At 29.5% G+C, this 13,045-nt stretch overlaps 1 protein-coding gene across 1 annotated transcript; it reads right to left on the minus strand.

The window, feature by feature from the left end:
* Positions 1 to 6,552: 6,552 nt before the first annotated feature.
* On the minus strand, positions 6,553 to 12,504 carry LOC114162587 (probable N-succinyldiaminopimelate aminotransferase DapC). Its single transcript, XM_028046518.1, is given in 4 exon segments — positions 6,553 to 7,584; positions 7,587 to 7,968; positions 9,994 to 10,071; positions 12,436 to 12,504. Coding segments are annotated over 4 exon segments (1,257 nt in total). The 5' UTR covers positions 12,478 to 12,504; the 3' UTR covers positions 6,553 to 6,829.
* Between the last annotated feature and the right edge of the window lie 541 nt (positions 12,505 to 13,045).

Consider the following 13,045-nt stretch of genomic DNA (forward strand, 5'->3'; position numbering starts at 1 on the left):
CGAGGGCTGCGATAGAGAAAGATGTTTTATTTATTTATTTTTTCTAAAATAGTAATGTTATTATTTATATTTTATTTTTTTAATTTCAAAAAATACTTTGTTTTCTTGTCTCTTCTAAATTAAATCATTTTTTAGTAATTATATAACTTTAATCAACATTATATATATCTCACATTTACATCAAAATATATTATAAATTAAAGGCAACGTCAATTTCATCCATTGGAACTAATCTAAAGAAACGAACGAAAAACCTAAGATATAAATGATTAATTTAGTTTTTTCATTACAGCTGATTGTAAAATAGTATTACGTTATCCTCTAATAATAAATTATTGTTATCATTGATAATGTATATTCTCATATATCTTATTTTTATTTGTCTATTTTGTAGAGACACGCAAGAATGGAGGATTAGAGTTATGGATCACATCACATCTGCTCCTTCCGCTTGAATTGGTCACTTGAAAAAAATAAAAATTCTATCAAGTCGGTTTAATTCATTTTTAAATAGATTATACTTTTGCCATATGATCCAATCCGATGTAAAGTTAACAATTCCTTTTGACCAGATTTGAAAAAACACAAATTAAAATAAGAAATTAGATAAATATGTTTTTAATATTAAAGTTGTATTAATAATTTCAATTTTAGTTTTAAGTATAATAATTTAACAACTCAATAAATATAAATTATAATATGTGAATGTAATTTTAAAAAATTGTCAATTTTATTACAAAATGTATATCATAATTATTGACAAATTTAAGGGTGTTACAAATGTCCATCACAAACAATATTTCTAAAGTGAATAACATTTTTGAGGATCTTGAGAGTTTTTCTGAGATATTAGAATGATCACTTGACATTTAGTGCAGGGATCTTAAATATCCTTGATGTCACAAACCTATTTTATATTAAAACAGTCACTTCACTTCATATTTCATTTCAACAAATAAACAACTAATATTATATCCTACTAGAGATCAATTTTGAATTCTTGAAGCATAAAAAACAGGAAGTAGTGATTTTGAATTCTAGAAGAATTAAAAACTGTGAATTTTTTATAGGAGCAACAGCCAAAGTTCATTCATTTGAAGGGGACTAAAATCACATTAAATTTCTTTATTTATAGAAAATAGAATTCTAAAATATTTTAAAGAATAAAATATGAAAATATATCCTTTGAGAATTTTTCTTTTTAGATTTTTCTGTTGTATTTCTCTTATTATAAAATTGCATAAGTAAGAAACAAATTTCTTCAAATGGAAAATTAGTTTATTGTTTTCTTCCTAAATAAGCTTCTTTGTCTATATTCATAAAAATACAAACTTATAGCACTAAAGTGTCGAGCATTACATATTTATATGGACAAAGTCCAAGTAGTATGATCTTAACATTTCAAGAATTTTATAAAATTATTTTAAGCACTAACTACATTAAGATAAAAATATATGTTCAAATCACTATTTTTATTATTTAAGTATATAAATTAAATATTTCATAATTTTATTCTCAAAATATTTTACTAATAATTTTTTTCAATAAAATATCAAAGTTTCTAATTTTTTTTATAGTTTAAAGAAAATATATGTTAGGATTATTATTATTATTTGTAATTAAAAATTTTATATTTATGAATAACTCGTAAATAAAAGTTAGTATAAATAAAAGTATTTCAAAGTCTTAAGAAAGTTATTTTTTGTAACATCCCATTTTCATAGTTTTATACTATTAAACAAAACATTTAAATTTCAATAATTCACAAGCAGATGATCACGTGGCCTGTATAATATAATACAGTCATCCTCAAAATAACCATTCATATAGCCTACACTAAACAAAGGGTTACAAAACACCCTAATCATCGACTATAGGAACATGTAACTACCACTGCTGAAAAACATCCTGGAAGCCCATTCAACGCCTATCTAAAAAAGGTGTACCTTCGCCTGCACTTTTATCTGCTCACGCCATTTAATAAGGACGATCATAGCAAAAGTAGAAGACACACAGAACACAATAGAAACTAGAAGGGTAAGCTAACTTGAATAAAAGGGCAAATCATGCAATATCATACTAAGACAGAAAACAGACTTTTATTACACATTCTATTAAATCATCAAATTAATTCTGACCATACACCACACACCTCTCTAGACTCGATATCCGGATTATGTAAGTGGCATTGGAGCTCTTGGTGACTTGCACTTGAGATGGTTCCTAAACTCTGCAGAGTTTTAGGCACAAGGGGTATTCACCCAACCACTCTCGAGGTAAATCCCATCACCTCTATGATGGATCGAAATCATAGACCAGGACCTCCTGCTACTCCCCCCGACGTAATCCATCATACTCTACTTGAGTCTTAATGGTTACTAGGAGCGTCAGGATGCCACCAATCTGAGTCCTCATGCCCTTACATTCACTAAGACCACATTCCTTAGAATTTCCCTTGAAATCCTAACTCCAACATATTCTCATTCACATCAAATTCGCACTCAATTCCATCACACAGTCTAACATGCATAAAGATCACATACAAGACCAACTATCATCATTTTAAAGCAATCAATATAGCATCATGTAAGCCAATCAGTGAGAAAAACTAACTTCTGCAGGGGATCTCGCTTAGGCTAAAGAGTCTCGCCTAAGCTAGATAGGTTGTCTCGCTTAGGCGGGCTACTCTCGCCTGGGCGAGACCCCTTACAGTGGCAAAAATAAAATCCTGGGCGAACTCTCGCTCAGGCTAAACTGGCTCGCCTAGACGAGAAGTTATCTCGCTCAGGCGACTCCAGCTCGCCTAGGCGAAATTTCGTGCAGTGGCAGAGGTGATCCTCTGGTATTTTCGCTCAGGCGAGAGCTACTCGCCTAGGCGAAAATACCAGGATTCCTCATCTGTTCCACGCATGCATCCTCGCCCAGAATCATTTCATACTCAAAAATCACACACAACAGGTCCAAGCACCAATTAAACACAGCACAGATAATTCTACCACTCAAGAACACATCTCCTACGAAAATTGAGCTAAAAGTCAGCTTCCCTTACCTAGTTAATGGAGAACGCCTTGGATGAGAGCAACGTAGAGAGGAGGGGCAGAATTCTTTAATTTAACCTAGCAATTCCATCATTCCGACATGGATGAGGGAGGAACACTCGATTAGACTCAAAATAGAAGCAAGATTTCTTGATAAAATATGGGATTGGACCTCAAAACGAAATTGGAGCTTACCTGGAGGAAGAAAAGCTAGGGATGGAGGTAGCTTGAGGATTTGTCGGGGTCACTTCCCTAGCATCTGATTCAGAAGCAGGAGAAATTGGGTTAAGTGTGAAGGTAGCACTGTGGGGGATGATGGTGAAGTAGAGAGAGTGGAGAGTTCAGTGTTGGAAATGGGGAAGAATGGGACTGAAATAAAAGGGTTATCACATTTTTCACCTATGTCCTTGTTTACTTAGATAAAAGAAGAAATCACAAATTTAAAAAACATGTATTTTTAAATTTGATGTCCATTTGATAAAAAAAATTAGATAAATTTTAATATATAGAGTCTTTTCTGCAAATAAAACTTTGAATTTAAAATAAGAATACAAAAAAGAGAAAAAAATTAAATTCAAAGTAATATTATCTGGATTAAATGTGTAACAACCTAAATTTTTATTTATTTATTATTATTATTTTCTATAATATACTTATAAAATTTTGAGGCAAAATTATACAATGACATCTAATTATATTTAAAATATTCATATATATATATATATATATATATATATATATATATATATATATATATATATATATATATAATACTGTATGTATCTTATATCCACATTATTTAGTACATATTATATTTCCTACACTAAAAGAGGAATGAGTGTTATTTATTTACAGTTTCTCCCTCATAAACTGATTTTCAAACAAGTGGAGGGAAAAAGTTACGGATAGGGTTCACTTGGATTGCTGGGGATAAATAGAAGGTAACTCTGATTTGTCCTTCGATGATAATCGACGCGTTTGAGGTAGAGAGGAAAGTAATAGTAGAGTTTCTTGTTCCCTTAAATGTCACAGAATTATTCACTGTATTGGTTTGTCATGAATTCTCCAGAAAACAACCACAATGTCACCAAAGAAGGGATCAGGTATGTTCGGAGCAGCCATCTATGATAAGGTTATAAAAATTTATTTTTCACATACAATCCTAAAACAAGGAAGTGAGACAAATATCACATAAAAATATACAGCATATCATAATAAGATAAAATGAAATGAAAATTCTCTCAAATCCATAAAACTGGATTTTATCATACATTATAAATATATTCATTAATTTTGTAGGGAAGTTAAGATAAAAGAGCACATGGCCAATAAAGTAACTCAAGAACATCTCATTTTGAGTATTACTAACTCGTTTAAATCCCTAAGGTCATACTTCAAACTCCAGTAATCAAATATTTATATATTATAAATTTTATTTCAATATTAAACCATATAATTATATAAATAAATAAATAGGATCAATACTTAATTAAAATAAATATAAATAAACAAAAAAGAGCAATACGTAACTGGTGATAAATATAAATAAGTAAACGAGAGTAAATATAAATTGAATAAATAGGACCGATGCATAACTAGAGATGGAGATGAATATAAATAAATAAATAGGAACAAGATCTAAATATAGATTAGAATGAGATTAGGAACACCTCACTTAAAAGTAAATATAAAAATAATTATGAGGACATAAGAAAAAATAAAAGTCAAAAAATAAAATGATAAAGGTCTCCTCCATTTACCTCAAAGATTGAAAAAGATAAATGCACCTTTCTCCTTGATATATACTCGTTAGCACTTTGTTTTTTTTAACTATGCCTTTATTGTTTTTATTGTTCAATTCTTTATATCGTTTCCTTTCACTCTCACTATCTTTTTATTTATTTATTTATTTATTTTAGCTATTTTGAATCTTTGCTATTTATACACATCTAAATCTATACATGCATATATAAATACACTTTTATATTCAATTTTTTTAGATTTTGGTTAGATTTGGTTTATCTCTATTCTGAATTTTTATCCAAAACTCTTAAACATTTAATATATTGACGCTTTGTATTTAAGTTTTATCCGTATGTAATTAAGCTAACCGGTAAAAGCTATTATTATATTACCGACATCCTTACGTATCGAAAAAGAATAAAAACTAACAAGAATTATTTATTTAATTATATATATATATATATATATATAAAATATGTATGTTAAGTTAATAAATATCTAAAAGCTAAAACCTAAAAAGAAATAAACTTTTAGGTTTTAGTTTCTATATATTTATAAGTGTTTATAGTTTAATATATATTTATAAATTTTATCAAATAACTAAAAAATTATTTTAATTTAATTATTTTATTCTTCGATTTATATTTTTATTATTTTATTTAAATATTTGTTATCATTATTATAGCAGTACTTATTAATTATTATTATTTTCTTTTCTTTTCTTCTTTTTTTTTATGATTGTCATTATTTCTAATAAAATAAAATATTTATAAATAATGAGATATTAATAAATTGTATATTATTACATTAAAAAATTTATGCATGTTATAAAAGGAATTAAAATGAAAAGTGAAAAAAAGGAAATTATGTATTTTTTTAAAAAAAAAAAGAAAAAATTTATAATTTTTGAGTAAAGACAAAACTAACTTTATTATAATAATAATTTAAATATAAAAATATACTAATATTACTTTAAATAATGGGGATAGATTGTAATTGGAAAAACATACTCATTTGAATTTTTTCACTTGAATCTTAAATAAAAATATAACAATAAAAAGTAATAATACATTAATACAATACAATAATGATATGTGATATATATATATATATATATATATATATATATATATATATATATATTAAAAAAATTAAAAAATATATAAAATTTTTAAAAATATGATAAATATATAATTATTGTTGTGAATTAAAATTAAAATTATATATATATATATATTAAAATTGTTATTATAAAAAGTTATAAGTTATTATCATCATAAAAATATTACTAATTTATAAATTAAATATTTTATTAATAAATATTAGACACATATACATCATAAATAAAAATAATAAATCACACTCATTTATCTATACTTATTTTGAAATCCATAAGAATATCCTAATTTTTACTCAAAAAAAAAATTGTGTACATTTTCACGTAAAGAAACTTGTGTGAACCTTTATGTAATAGCCAACATCGCTTAAAATTATTATTGTAAAATACACGTATAATTAATTATATAATTAATAATATATGGTGTTATTTTAACATAATCAATTATGCATTCCAACGGTAGAAATTGACCAAAACATTCCTCTAAATATCAATTTGACTTTTCTTCATCTTTTCTCACCAATTCAACAACGAATTTTTCTTTCAAATCTATCATTCAAAATCGATTCAATTCAAATCCGAAATTTCCATTATAATCCATTCCAATTAAGAGCACATCATATCCAAACAAGGGCTCAGGAACTATAAATACTTGATTAGAGGAATGCATATTTTATTGTTTCTAAATTACTTTCAGTACATCAATTTGAGACAATGGAAAGTTTTACAAACCAGGTAATATGACACCAAATATTGAGATTCAAACTAGTAAGGAGACTAAGGACATTAGGAGTACAATCAAGAATTATTTTTTTGGAAATTAAAAAACAACAGCATATTTTCCATCACAGGAATCTTGAGAAGAAGAACGTGCAATCAAGAAGTTGGTAATGGCTAGAAAAAGTAGAACATCTTGATCAAGCATTTGAAATCATTTTCTTAGCTTCTCCTTCATCCTCTGAACCGCGACCCTAAGAGTTTCATCATCCTTGCAGAAAACAAATCTGACTAGGTTCTTTCCCTCTTCTGGGTTCAAGCAAAACACACTGCAAGGAATTGCCAGCACCCCCACCTCCTTAAGCAGATATTCACAAAATGCAACATCATTTTCGAATCCAAAAGGGGTATGATCTGCTAAAACAAAGAATGTTCCATCTGGTGGGAATACCTTAAACCCAACGGCCTTTAATCCTTCCACCAAAATAGCCCTCTTTGCCATATAATCCTTCTTCAGCTCCACATAGAAAGACTCCGGTGCCCTGAGAGCTATTGCAGCTGCACACTGCAAAGGAGTGGCGATTGAGAAAGTGATGAAAGAATGTGCCTGTCGCAGTCCCCATGTCAGGTGTGCGGGTGCTATGGCCCAACCAATCTTCCATCCTGTTATGCTAAATGTCTTTGCCAATGAGTTCATTGTCACGGTCCTTTCAAACATTCCAGGCAAAGAAGCTATTGAAATGTGCTCCATATCAAATGCCAACTTATGATAAACTTCATCAGCAAAAACTAGAACATCATTCTCGATGCAAAGGGATGCAATGGCATTCAGCTCCTCCAGAGAGAACATCTTACCCGTAGGGTTGTGAGGAGTATTTATAACAATGGCACGTGTACTCCTTGACACAATGGACTTCAATTTTTCAATAGGGATAGCAAAATCTGGAGGTTGCAAAGGGATGCTGACTATTTTGCACCAGCCATGGCTAAATTACCTTCATAACTATCATATAAAGGAGAAAACAGAATAACTTCATCACCGGGATTTATTAATCCCAGCACAGTTGAAGCAATTGCTTCTAAGCACCCATTTGTGACAGTAACTTCATTATCAGGGTCTATCACTAATCCAGTATCTATTCTAAATCTATTAGCAATAGCAATGTTCAAGTCCGGAACTCCAGAACCTCGTGCATACTGATTTTTCCCATCCTTTATTGCTTGAATTGCTGCTTCCTTTATAAACTCTGGACCATCAAAGTTGGGAAAGCCTCGTCCAAGGTTTATGACTCCATCTTTCAGGTTGTTAAATACTTTCCTGGATTTTTGGAACTTCTCTAAGCGCTTCGAAACCTGACAAGCAAAGAAAAAACCAAGATAAGACCAAAATGGTTGACTATTAATGCGAATGAACTGTGTAGGTTGATTTGACATAAGACCGTTAACGACTAATGGATTTTCCAATGAACAATAACACCAAGAAAAATATAGCTTTATTCAAAAGTTAGATCAAATTACACATGAGTTTTGGAAGAGACAAGATAAAAATAATAATAAAATATGTACCATTTTATTATTTTTATACTTGTTATTATCCAAAACTGGACCTAAATAACTAATGACAGCTTAAAAACTTTTACCCCAGGAAAATCATTTATTGATGAGAAGCAGATAAACTGCAGGTGCATCAACGACATCCAATGGGAAATAGAAAAGGAACAGTTTCACAGGGCACAGGCCATCAATACGAAAGCATTTGCAAAAGGATTTATAAATAGATATGGAGATAATCAAACTCGCCAGTTGACTCGCGAAGTCGTACGATTCTACGAGTTTTGTTCTTGTTCACGAGTTATCTAGTTCGCAAACTCGTTTTTTTGGTAGCCTCGGTGTAACTCGCTCAAATTCGGTTGACTCGCGAGTTGGAGATCGAGTCAGCGAGTCCGCAAATGGACACAACAATGATGTCAAATTGTCATCGTAGTCTCTGTTTTGAAAAACCAACTCAAAATCCCAAAAATCTAAATCGAAAACCCAAATTAAAACCCTGAAAACCCAAATCGACGACCCAAATTGCAAACCTGCAACTCCATTTTCGCGTTTCTTCTCCGTGTATATTCTCCGTCGTCGCGTTCTCACCGTGCCTAGCGTCGTCTCGCTCGGCCGTGCCTACACCCGGTCTTCCTTCTATTCTTCTCTCGTTTTGTATTGGACTGCGTTAATTTAATTTGGGGTTTAACTTTATTTTGAGAGTGGGGCTTCAATTTCAGATTCAAGAGTGTTTTATGATGTGACCCCATTCCCCACCAAAGAAGGAGATGAAAAAACTCTGTATCAGATGGGGTCGCACATCATCCAGTTTGAGAAAGTTCTCAGTTGGTTGTCGGGTTGATGGTCGCTTCATACTTTTCAAAACTTGGCATCTTTCACTGGGTAACGGGGTTTCCGAAATCATAAGGGTGAAGTAAAATTCTCCATCTGTGTGGATTGTCATCCTATAGGGGTGAGCTCCCCTGCTTGTCCCTGAACTTTTCATTGTCGTGTGGGTGGGTTCGTCTTTCGTTCGTTCAGGCCTTCCCGCTCGGGAAGGCGAGGTAGTTCTTCCTCCATGACCGATTCTACTCGATTCTGCCTCGGGGGTTGGGGATTGTTGGGGTAGAAGGTACATACTCCGCTTTCTCCTTATCTCGTCTTATGGTCGCATTCTCTTTTCTTGGGATTCGAATGTGTGCCTCGTAGTTCTGTATGCTCCCTTGGTATTTCACATTTTTAATCTTAATTATTGATGGAGCTATTTATCTTTTATGTTGTTGGCCGTTACATGCCAAAGGTCGTTGTTTGACACCTATTTACGTATATCTAACTTTGCAACTTGAATATCCGGTGAACCGTTCGTGCAACACTACTAAGGTAGGCAGTTGGTAGCTTGTTAATACATATTTTTATGATCTCCGTTATGATTGATACATCCGAGGGAAGTTGACTGCTCCACGAAGAACAAGATGTGTTTTATAAATTCGTATCTCTACTATGTGTACGCTTGACAAGGTGGTCGCCGATCAACACCACATATGTATGCTTAGATGTTGACGTGATTAAGCAAATTACTTTGAATGCCGATCAACTAACCTACTGGGCCATTCGATACAAGATGATTGGATAAAGGAGACTTATAAATATGATAATATATACTTGTGTTTTTTAGTTAGTTATTTTCTTATAACTTTAAAAGATAATATTTTGATGGTGTATTATGTGAACTTATTTATTTTAATGTTGTGAAATTAGTATCATCAATATTTACTATTTTCTTTTTCAATTTTCATATATGAAATAAATTCTTACTTATTAAGTTTACAAGAGAATAATGCAACTCACCTGCAAAGGATGATGCTTTTTCTGGATGGTGGTCTCATTTTCAGTGAAACCGGTGAATCCTTCGAGATTACTCTGTAGCTTTTGCGGTGCACACAAGAGTTAGAACCTCCAAGTATTGTTATTTTATAAATTTAATAAGTATTAATTTCTAGAAAAATTAACTGTTAGTTCCATAATATAGTGTCATGCACGGGCGGAACATTACACTGACAGAGGAGCGAACTCTCAAAATTTTTGGAATTTATTTTTATATATATTTTTATAAATTATAATTATATATTATTTATATTAAGTTTATATTATGGAAATATTGATTTATAAAACAATTAGGGTTTTGTTTTGACCATAAGATTTTCACCATGTAAATTATTATGAAAGTGTGTGAGGAAAAAAAATACAAAGAGATAAATTTGTTAAAGTTTTGAATTTGAATTTATACAGTGTTGCTTATTTAATTAGAATGGTATGAGTTTTGTTATATTTTGCAATGCGATAAGTGTGATTTGTGAATATAAATTTTATCTTTTTCTAAATAGGTGAGAGGTGATAAATTTATATTAGAAAAATTATGATAAAGAATAAAAGAATTGATTCATTTTTTGAAGGAATAAGGTTTGTGATAAAGATGAAAATAATGCATCTATGTTAGCTAAACTTTAGAAATTTTATGAGAACCAAGAATTCAAGACAATGAAAAAAAAATCTTTAAAATCCTAGATTTAAAAATTTATTAGAACGCGATCCGGGAAAAGCGTCATTATATTTGACAATACCCACCAAATTAAATTGATAAGGTAAGAAGAGCTTATCTAAAATGGTAGTCATGATTTGCTATCAAAATATAATAGCGAATGATGATCATATTTTTTTGAATTAATATGTGTGTTTGTTTTAAGTAAAGAAAATAAAAAGAGAAAATAAAGAGTTTTTTTAACTAAAAAAAATTATATATAAAAAATCTAATTTGACATCCCTACATATTTTGTTTAAATTTTGCTACTAGTGTCATGTCAATTATTTTTGCTTACTTAATAGAAAAAAAAAACTTATATTTATTTTAATCTTGTTTGTCTTAATGTGTAAACAATAACATTTTTATCATAACAATCGATTTTTTTCTTTACTACCAATACAAATAACATAAATGACTTAATATATATCATCCTTTCATACTTTATATTTATGTGAAATATGTTTCAACTTAAATTAAAATATCTTAATTCATTTACATAATCTGGAAATAATATTATTACGTACATAAAGTAAAATTTATCATGAGTCCAAAGCTTATTTAAGCCTTATAGTAACTTGTATATTTTGTATTATGTAATATGCATGTAATACAAGTGATTTAATGTATATCACTATTTAATATTCTAGGTATTATAAAAGACTTAATTCAAAAAAATTAATTTATTAAATACTAAATTTTAAAATAAAATAAAAAAGTAGCTGCTTAAAATAAAAACTAGAGAGCTAAATTTATATCCGTATAAATATCATATACAACAATTTGCTGATGATTGATCATGTTAAATATACGCAATCTTCACTCCAAAGCTATATATTTTAGTTGGCTTGATTTTTGTAAAACCGAACAAACGTATTCCATCTAATATTCATATGACCAAAAATTCTGGTGATAATATATTTTCAGACCCAACAATTGTAAGAAAAAGAAAATTAAATAATTCAGATTAAAAAAAGCAACACTAAAAGCGGATAAAATTCTTCAAAATATTTAAAGAAGCTGAATAAAGGGCAAGAGTATTTACATTTTTTTTCTTATTATAAGAGTTGCTTTTCAATTATTGACCGTCAAATCGATTAATATATGATGAAAAACAACAGAAAATCATTATAGAAAAATAAAAAGGGAATTTTAGATGTCACTACAATTTAATAAGACTATTTGGTGTATAAGAAATTTGGATAATTGTGTACTGTAATTTTTGTCTGAAAAATAATATAAACTTTTTTACCATTTTTATAAAAAAAAAGTGTGATGATATATATATATATATATATATATATATATATATATATATATATATATTCCCAACTACATTAAATTTAGTGTTTATCTATTTAGATTTTATGTTTTTATTTTACTATTCGTTTGAGGTACTTCGTTACGAAAAAAAAGAAAAATGTAAAATATATATTTTGGAAACATACCGACATTATTCACACCATGAAATTATAGACATAAAGAAAACCTAGGAAGCAATGTGTTGTTTATGTCTGTGTTTAATGGGGTTTTTTCAATTATCTTTCCCTAAAATGTGAGTATTATTTAAGATGAAAATATATGTAACAAAATTATTTACAAGAAAGAAAATAAAAGAAATGTTTTGGACATTAAAAATGATCGAACAGAGATAAAAGAATAAGTAGTGTAACAACCTAACAGAAAACAGTTATAAAAGTAGTTAGAAAAACCTGGAGAGGGTGAGTGGAAACAGTGTTGTTGGTTGGAGACATGGAGCAGTGAAAGAAGGGAAGGGAGAGTTGAGAGTGGTAGCGATTGTGGAACTCACTCATCTCAATACCTTTATATAACTTGAAGGAGACGTGAATCTCATGATTTTACGTGTACTACACCCATGTATATCCATTTTTCGTTTTTCTTCTGACTTTAGGGATACATGTTATTGGCATGCCATTATTTAAATAAATGTATTTTTGTTTAACAAGTGATACAAAATCACGTGGTGATTTTCCAACTATTTTGTGATTCACGTGGTACGTGCATTAATGGAAGAACAAGGGACTAGTGATTATGCTTTGGAGAATGTTTTCTTCTCATACAATTTGGTGTTGTCTTTGAAGTTCCATTGCTGCACTATTTATTATCTTGTCTCTTTTTATATCCCATTAAAAACATTAGATCTTGTAAAAAACAACTTTAAAGATTTCACAATCCTTGAAATATGATTCTGTCTCTTAACTTTTTTTCAAAAAATCTTATTGAAAAAGGAACGGTTTATTACTTGAATATGCAGAAATGTTTTTCTTTTGTCTAATATAATTTATTGTAGACAGGTTTGAT

Source organism: Vigna unguiculata, chromosome 9 (genome assembly GCF_004118075.2).
Source record: "Vigna unguiculata cultivar IT97K-499-35 chromosome 9, ASM411807v1, whole genome shotgun sequence".
Taxonomy (NCBI): domain Eukaryota; kingdom Viridiplantae; phylum Streptophyta; class Magnoliopsida; order Fabales; family Fabaceae; genus Vigna; species Vigna unguiculata.